This window comes from Callospermophilus lateralis, chromosome 2 (assembly GCF_048772815.1).
Source record: "Callospermophilus lateralis isolate mCalLat2 chromosome 2, mCalLat2.hap1, whole genome shotgun sequence".
NCBI lineage: Eukaryota > Metazoa > Chordata > Mammalia > Rodentia > Sciuridae > Callospermophilus > Callospermophilus lateralis.
Window position 1 is genome coordinate 194,849,259 of NC_135306.1, and position 9,727 is coordinate 194,858,985.

Consider the following 9,727-nt stretch of genomic DNA (forward strand, 5'->3'; position numbering starts at 1 on the left):
TGACTCCCCTCAGATACTACCAACTCAAAGGACTGACTTTACATCACTTCATATTTTTAGAATTTATTGTTACTAATAGTGAATAGGCATTTGAAAGCAAGAAACCTTTCCCTATTCGTGATTGTTGACCTCTGTGCCAAGAAGGAACATATTTTCAATATGCATTTTTAAATAAGTGAATGACTGTTGGGCTTTTGACTACTCTCCTCTATGGAATATCAGCAAAGGTTTAGAGAAAGAACCACTAAACTTTAGGCCCCAAGAAAAATTATTAGGAGGATTAGAATTGTCTACAGAAAGTCTACTGGGTTCCTTGGAAGAGAACCTCAACAGATGCTTACTAAATGTTTATTGTATTTTCACCATTATAGAAGGTAGATGAAGATATGCTCCATGACATGACGGATTTATCGACCTGTTCATGATTTCACGGCAGTATCTATTCTCCTGAACTCTCATCTCTGAATCAAGCCTAAGAGTAGAAGAGTAAATGGGACAGAGTAATAACGTCACAGAATTTGTCCTCCTGGGCCTCACCCAGGATCCTGATGGACAAAATGCATTATTCACCATATTTTTACTCATCTACATTGTGATGATGGTGGGCAACCTGCTCATTGTGGTGACTGTCATTGCCAGCCCCTCTTTGGACTCCCCAAGGTATATCTTCCTTGCCTATCTGTCACTCACGGATGCTGTCTACTCCACTGCTGTCTCACCCAAGATGATTATAGACTTACTCTATGATAAAAAGACAATCTCCTTCCCAGCATGCATGGGCCAGCTCTTCATAGAACATCTATTTGGGGGTGCTGAGGCCTTCCTTCTGGTGGTGATGGCCTATGATCGCTATATGGCCATCTGTAAGCCACTGCACTACTTGAGCATCATGAATCGATGGGTTTGCATCCTCCTGTTGGTGGTGGCCTGGGTGGGAGGTTTTGTACACTCTGTGGTTCAGCTTGCCTTTGTTTCCTATCTCCTCTTCTGTGGTCCCAATGTCATTGACCACTTCATTTGTGACATGAACCCATTATTAGAACTTGCATGCACTGACACCTACTTTATAGGTCTCACTGTGGTTGCCAATGGTGGAGCAATCTGTATGTTCATTTTTATCCTTCTCCTGATCTCCTATGGGTTCATCCTAAACTCCCTTAAAACCTATAGCCTGGAAGGGAGGCTCAAAGCCCTGTCCACCTGCATCTCCCACATCACAGTGGTCATCCTCTTTTTTGCTCCCTGTATTTTCACTTATGTTAGACCTATTTCCACCTTTACTATTGATAAACCCATAAGTGTGGTTTTTACAGTTATTACTCCCATGTTGAATCCTCTAATATACACCTTGAGAAATGCAGAGATGAGAAATTCTATGAAAAAAACTCTGGTGTAAGAGGTTAACCATAGGTAAAATAAGAATGGATCCCCCACACTGAATCCTTTATATATTCATTCTGAAACAAGACATAGGTGGTGAATTCTAACAAAAGTTGATGTGGTCAACTCAACATATTCTCCAGGAATGCTTCTCTTTATTTATAATTATCAAAGGGTAGAATAAATTATTTTTTGATTGTAGAATAAACTTTGAAAACAATTAGAAATGATGAATAAAAGATATGGGTGTTTGTTCTAGTATAAATAAAAATAAAATGGAAGCTCACTTTAAAACTTCATTTATTAAATTTATATTGAAATCAGACTTTAAATAAAATGTTTTTATAAAAGGAAAAGAAACTACTTTTGAAAATTTGATATCATCCTAATTAATGAGAAAGCAATTCAGGTAGTAGATAAATTTCTGGATCCAAAAGAGTAATTTTTAAATTTTAATGCTCATTATTCTATCAATATGGCACATTTCTATAGCTGCATATATGTTTTGTTTAAAGATTAATTTTATTTTGTGGTTAATGTCTATGAAGTTTTAGTTTATGATGTTTGGATGACAATTTTTTTTTGTTTAAGATATTAGCAGAGAATGATTTTGTCAGTGGGGATGTCAGTAATGAAAACAGATTTGAATACTTGATTACAAATCAGGTACTTTGTTTTAGAAAAACATCTAACTCAGGTTGTAAACATTTCTGTCATTCTCTGACCTAGTGATCATGTGCAGTTTTACCACTCTCAAAGTATAGGTAAAGCTATACTTTGGTTGAGGAAAACCCTGTGACACTAATCTCTGGCTGCAATCTATCAATGGCTCTCTCTTAGACTTTTCCCAGCATCACATGGACATCTGAAACTCTGGTGGGATAGATTTGTGTTCTGTTGCATACAACCCCTGGGTTACTATAGACATCTTGGGCCCCAAATGGACCTTGGTGGTAGGCAGGTTGTAGTGACTGTGGGTCTATTAATGGGTACAGGATGCTACTCAAGGCGTATAGCCTTTTCCTTTCAGGTGAAAAACAAAGTAGTTTGGAATTAGGCAGAGGTATGAATTGCACAACACAATATATCAAAAACACTAAATTTTCCACATTAAAATAATTTATTGTAGGCTATAGGATTTTCACTTCAAAAAAAAGATGATGACATTTGCTCCTGTTAATGACTAAGCCTGAAGTGAAATTTTGTATTTATTTGATGTGTTGTACTTTCATCATAAATATCATTCCTCCACTAAGTGACTACTAATTCTTTGTGTTCACCCTTTAGTCTGGTGAATATTCTCACCAGGAGTCTTGTCATAGGCTGTGGAAACAAAACCAAGAAGGTGCACCTATCCAGATCACTGAGAATTTGAGATAAGTAATTGATACCCAGAAACAAATAACCCATCACCATTACTTTTTAGAACACACAAGGAAATCACATATATTTGAAAAGTCACATTCTTCATTATTTAAAATGTATATATGCAGGTTTAAATGATAATCTTGAAATTTTTGAAGAATTCTTCTGTCACATTTGTAGAATCAAATATCCATTCATTCATCAGCATTTTCAAAATTAAACAATCTCTTATAAAGGAGTTTGTAACTATCCAGTTATTTTTCTTTAGAATTTTATTTTCTCCAGCATGACAGAAGACTTAATAGAGTTCTTAAATTATAATTTACAATATAACTATCACCTGTATTTTTTAAAATTTTAAGATTTTAAATGTAAGAATTTAAGCAATATGTCAAACAGTTCATTTTATATTGTGTTCACACTCCACAGATACATTTTTTCCTCTGTATTCAAAATGATTTTATAAATATTGTGCAATATCGGTTAGAACATTTAATGAATTGTGTATGACATCATATTGACAGACCTGTGAAAGATAAGTTATATAATCCTATAGTTTGTTGACATGTTGTAAATGGTATGTATTGTTTATTGGATAAGTAGGTTAGGTTATGCAGTTTGCTAGTAAAGCTTTAAAGTAAAGAAATTTCTATTTTTTATTTGAAAATGAAAGGCTTACAATTAAGGAGACATCAGGAAACTAGTTTACAGGCTGCTGTTACATTGGAATCATGTAATATAAAAATTCTTCCAAGACTTTGACTTTCCTATGGAAAATCAACCATGATCAGCATGTGACTAAGACAGTCATTTATTTTCACCAAATCAATGGCTCATCAATTTATGGAAAACATTTATAGACCTAGCACAATCATATTTTTTTGGAACACAGAAAGACATTTTTCCCATTGAAAAGTTATCAATAACTTAGATATATTGAGATATTGAGCACAATTCTTTTGTCTTCCTCCATATACACTATGCCACATAACCTTTCAATATCATAATAGGTGGATACACTTGCTCCTGTTAATGACTCAACTATTCATTTTGGGCTCAACTATGATTTCCATTGGTTTATAGTGTGTCAGCAAACATGGCAGAAGGAGACTCATGCTAGCTTTTGTTTTAGTACCTCTTTGTGATGACACTGGAAGAAAATACTCTTACTACTCCAGTGATTCAGAAGGATCACAAACACTCAGAAGAGTTACCCAGTCACTGTGCAGATCTGCAGAGGAGAGACAAGGTGCCCAATCAGACCAGGTAAAAACAGGCTAATCAAGAAAAGGTCTGACTGATATAAGCAGGGCTACCTAATCAATCAATCAAAAGTGTGTTATTTATCACTGAAATTCTTTTATTTTGTTATGTAGGTATATAACATATATAAATAAATATTCACATGAACGACAAATTCAGATTTAAAAATATCTAATTATGAAGGGTATGGTTGTTTTAATTTTTGATGTGTTATATACAATTACCAAATAACATTTATGCTAACGCATACCATATAATGTAACAAAATAAAAATATTCATTTTGGGGGGCAGAGATATGCCTTATGCTTTTATAGTGTACCAATGTTCCCTATATGACAATGAATAAAATATTTCTTATAAATTTTTTATCTTTGTGTTGACAAACTCAGGTTACTCTATCACACTTGATTTTTCTCTATCATGGTAAGGCATAAAATTGCAAAAACCTTATGAATTCATTTCTCAAAAATGACTAAAAAAGAATAGAAGATCTATTTTAAAGTATTAACTAAATTTTTTTCATGATAAATCAGATTAGAAATTTTACTTAAATAGATAAAGACTTATTATTGTATTTTTTAGAATTTTATGGCCTATTTTGCAAACTTCCATTTAAACAGACATTGAATTGTGGATCAACTGGTGATTATGTTAAACATGTTCTGGTTGCTTTTTGAAAACTGAACTTTCAAATTGATGATAATTCTATGATATCTTGGACCATTCTGCATCATGATATATTTTTTTAACAAACTTTGTGTGTGTGTGTGGTGCTGGGTAGACAGACAGTCTACCAACTGAGCTATATTCCCAGCCTCTGCATGGTATTCTTAAACAGACATTACAATATGTGACATAATTTGGAATTCATTAATTTCCTGACTGTCTCCTTCACATCTTTGTTCCTGAGACTATAGATAAGGGGGTTCAACATGGGGATGACCACTGTATAGAAGACAGAGGCGACCTTAACCATGAGCCATGAACTTTTGGTGACTGGGACACAATAGAGAAAAAGAATGGTCCCATGGAAAATGGTAATGGCGGTTAGATGAGAGGCACATGTGGAGAAAGCTTTGTGACGACCCCCAGTTGAAGGGATCTTCATGATTGTGATAAAAATGAAAACATAGGAAGCAAGAATGATCACTAGACTGCTTATTTCATTAAATGTAGCAGACACTAAAATCATCTTCTGGTTAATATGGGGATCAGAGTGTGATACAGCAACAATGGCAGCATGCTCACAAATAAAGTTATTTATGATATTATTTCCTTGGAATGATAATTTCAGTAAAAAGTAAGTAAGAGTCAATGAACAGACTAGCCCCCAAGAGTAGGATGTACCAACTAACAAGTAACACAGCTTCTGGGACATTGCAACCATGTAGAGAAGAGGGTTAGAAACTGCCACAAATCGGTCATAGGCCATCACTGCCAACATGAATGTCTCTGTCACCACAAATATGCATGCAAAGAAGAACTGCATGATGCAGCCTGTGAAGGAGATGGTTCTGTCTTCCACCACCAAATTTTCTAATAGTTTTGGAGTAACCACAGTCGAGTAGCAGAAATCAATGAAGGACAAGTGACTAAGGAAAAAGTACATGGGGGTGTGGAGTTTGGGGTTGACCCTGATGACCAGGATCATGCCTGTGTTCCCCAGCACAGTGACTGTGTAGATGGTCAGGAACACCAGGAACAGGGGCACCTGGAGCTCTGGGTATTCTGAGAAGCCCAGGAGGATGAATGTCACTCCAGCAGTCTGGTTTCCTTGGTTCCTGGGATAAAATAGGCAAGTTGATTCAGAAAAGAAGTAGACCACTTTGGGTGAGGCAGAATGAAATGAGCAAATACTCAGAGAACTACTGGTTATCAATAAAGATTGTTCTGGAAAATACATTTGGCAGTTACATTTATTCATAAGCAAGCCTTCACTCATTCCACAATTATAATAGAGTATGAAATTTGTACAAATGGCATAATAAGCAAGTGTAGAGGGGGAGAACACAACTGCTATTAGCCCTGGTATATTTCCAAATAGCAAACGTAGCATCACCAGAGAGCACTTACCTGATGGGAAGGACCAGGTTAGATTTTTTTTGCATGAAATATAGTTTAATGAGGTACTTCTTTCAAGGAAATAGTCATTATGGGTTTCATTAATTTCTTCCCTCCCTCACCTGCCTCTCTGAAAATTTAAAACTCTAAAAATGAATGACTCATCAAATTTATCAAGTTATTTTTTTTCTGTTGTTTCATAGCTATTTCTGAATTTCCTATTCCATTGTCCTTCCCATGATCTGACATACCATTCCCTTCACACATTTTCTATAAAAGAATAATTCATAATTACTGAAAAGTATAAATGCTGTTGCCTCCTCTTGGTATTTACTGCAATTTAAGGTTGAAGCAAACTTAAGTACAATATGTCCTGACTTTTTCTGTTATGTTGAAATATTTCTATCACATCATTCTCAGGTGGTCAATTTAGTCTACCTCAAAACCTCCAAAGATGGGACATTGCTTCCTGAGGAATTATAGTGGTTTTTATTTGCTTCAGATTTTTTTTTTTTCTGAAATTCATTGGTTTTGATGGCCACATAGTTCTTTCAAAGCTCTATTCTACTGGTTGTTTCTAGGTTATTCTCCTAATCTCTGGAGAAACAACATTTTTTTTTCACTTGAGTCATTCCCCATAGCCTCGTTATTGGTCTTTATGAATAACTGTACACCCTAAAATTTCATACAGTATCTATAACATAACAGATACTGCACTTACTTTCTTACCATTTATCATTGTGTCATTGTCTGTTTCACTTTAAAGTGAAATCCACAATAGCACAGATGGAACACTAGAATGGAGCAGATCCTCCATAACGTTTGTTGAATAATTAGATACATGGATGTGAAAATGAATGAATTCTACACTCTAGGTACATATTATACATGTATTTGGGTAAAAGCTTACAATACTACTAAGAAGTTAATATTGCCTATTGAATTAGGACTGCACTGTAAACACACAAGTTCTGAGCCACATCTTGTACAAGTAATTACAGTGAAACCCCATGAGATCTAAGCATGCTAAATTAGTATGAAGCAAGAACAGTTATGGAATTTAAAAAAAGGACCATTGTATTATTTTTATATGTTCTCAATATATTTATATATATTTATATATTCCCTCAAATTCCTTCCACTATGCTTTTCTTAATTTAATTCAACTATTCACATAACCACATTATAACTACTTTATGAAACCTAAAATAGAAATAGGCATGAAGGGAAGAACATTTCACATAGAACACTTTGAGTCCCATGCCTTATGAGCTGACATTAAATATGCTTTAGTTTTCTGTATTATTATGATCTTATGACTCAAGACAATACACACAGCTTGTGTTTTATGAATTAACACATACTATATGTAACATATCCCAGCAGATTTCCTTTGATTCAGTATCCATAATTTAACCTGCTACAATATTGATTTTTTTCTCAATATATTTTTAATATAATACAAATCACATTGAGTCAAAATTCCATGACTATACACTTTTTCACTTTTTCAAATGTTTTATAAAAATCTGTATTTTTTCTTTAAATCTGTTTTCACATATTCTGAGTGGCCCAAAGTTGAAAGCAAAATCATTGCCATCAAAGACAAATGTATGCTGATATTCATATATTCAGCTGATTCCTACCCTCACATCTTTTCCACGCATGTAGCTTTAACTCACCTCCTACATTCTGCACCAGTACTTATGGACTTGAGGCTTCAGGCTAAGGTTCACAGTCTCCCGTTTAGCTTCAGGAACCATCACAATATTCAGCAAACTAAAGGTTCAAAGTGCAACTGCTTTCCTTCCTTTCTAGTGACACACACCCTAGCTTATTTCTTATGTAATTTGCCATGCACCCTTCACTGTATGAGCATTTTAAAATCATAGAATTATAAAATATAAGCTTTTCCTCTAACATGTTTCTTCTGAGATTCATCTGAGGAATACTATATGTAATTGCAAATTATGCAATATATCTCAGAATTCGTATCACTTATTAAAATTAAAGGTCTTTTACATTAAAGAAATTGTTTGTGATAAAAAATAAAATAAAATAGTTCCTGTAACATAGTCCAGTCAATTAGAGTAAATATAGTGAAAGAAAAAAAACAAATATTTCTAGCCTGCTGAACTGTGTGGTTGTCATGGCAGCTAGATTTATATCTGTTTGCCTCTTGCAAAGTTTATAGGAACATATTCTTCTGCTTCTAAAGTAACATAAAGAAAGAATTGAATCAACCCACCTCAATGCAGAAGAATTTGACTGAATCATTTATTAAAAGTTCTTTACAAAAATTAATAGACTCCTTCAGAAAGAAAGGCTTTTTCTGCTTTTTTTATTTTTCAAAATAAACTCAGTGATGACAGAATGAAAGGAAGATGAAAGGCTGAATCCTAGGTCCAAAGGGTGCCACACATATATTCCACCAAGACTTTAGGGATTTTGACCCTAGAGAGTATAAGTAAAGGACTGCCTCAGAAGCCACACATGGAGCAATTAGATGAAACAAAGCCCCATGTGATAATTGGTTGGAATGTAATTTCTCCCAAAGATTGAGGAATACTTTCATTACCAATTAATTTCCATAATCTTACCTTAAATCTGTTTTCAGGCATAACACATTTTGATTTATTTATCTATTAATTTTTAAATTTACAAAAGAAAAACAGCTATTGAACAAGTATCTAGAGATTACTACTCTTAAACTTTTTTTTTTCTGAACACCAATGTGGGGAGATATTTTATATATATATATATATATATATATATATATATATATATATATATATATATATATCCCTGTATATCCAGATACAAAACTTGTATAAAAAGATGAATCGATAAAGAAATTGTGGCATATTTAAACAATGGTATTTTACTCAGCCACAAACAAGAATAACATTATGACATTCACCAGTAAAAGGATGGATCTGGAGACAATCATGCTAAATGAAATAAAGCAAACCTCCATAAAGAATGGTTGAGTTTTTCTCTAATATGTAACCAAACAATCTAGAAAAAGAACAAATTTAGATTTTTGACAATTTCTCATTTCAAACTTACTAAAAGTTAACATAATGCAAACAACTAGGTACTGTTATAAAAACAGATACATAATTCATAGACTAATGGAATAGAATAGAAATCTGAGAAATAAACACACACACACATACACACAAACATACATATATATTTAACATATATCAGAAAAAGAAAACGATTATTTAATGTCTACAGGGCAGTCTTTTTAATGTATGATATTCAGAAAGCTGGATACCTCATGCAAATAAATTTGAGATTTGTAATGTATTAAAAATACTTAAAATGAATCAATGACTTAAAAAGTTGTAAAACTTAGGAAAAAATCTTTGAAGACAAATTTTATGACTTAGTATTTGTAAATGATTTCCTGAATATCATATCAAAACAATAGAAAAAAAATTAAAAATAGAAGAAAATAAGGAAGAAAAAAATGGAAAATGACAAATGTTGGGAAGGATGTGGAGAAACTAGGCCCTTTAGTTACACATGGGAATGTACAATACTGATGCCTCGATGGATGTTTGTGTGGTGGATCCTCAGATAACTAAATATGGAAATACTATAAAACGCAGTAATTCCACTTTGAATAAGTATCAAACTAATTAAAAG

At 33.5% G+C, this 9,727-nt stretch overlaps 2 protein-coding genes across 2 annotated transcripts; one reads left to right on the plus strand and one right to left on the minus strand.

Annotated features, from left to right (window-relative positions):
* The first annotated feature begins 490 nt into the window (after positions 1-490).
* Positions 491-1,396, plus strand: LOC143391697 (olfactory receptor 4A8-like). The gene has a single exon (XM_076844456.1). The coding sequence runs from the start codon at positions 491-493 to the stop codon at positions 1,394-1,396; it is 906 nt and encodes a 301-aa protein (XP_076700571.1).
* A 3,454-nt stretch (positions 1,397-4,850) lies between these two features.
* On the minus strand, positions 4,851-7,737 carry LOC143390430 (olfactory receptor 5D13-like). Its single transcript, XM_076842816.1, has 3 exons — positions 7,717-7,737; positions 6,069-6,082; positions 4,851-5,790 (listed from the first exon to the last, which is right to left on the minus strand). The coding sequence occupies exons 1-3, from the start codon at positions 7,735-7,737 to the stop codon at positions 4,851-4,853; spliced, it is 975 nt and encodes a 324-aa protein (XP_076698931.1).
* Positions 7,738-9,727: the final 1,990 nt, after the last annotated feature.

Bases quoted from the DNA above. Each gene is read 5' to 3' on its own strand.
- LOC143390430 (XM_076842816.1), bottom strand. From the start codon at position 7,737: ATGCGTGGAAAAGATGTGAGG.
- LOC143391697 (XM_076844456.1), top strand. From the start codon at position 491: ATGGGACAGAGTAATAACGTCACAGAATTTGTCCTCCTGGGCCTCACC.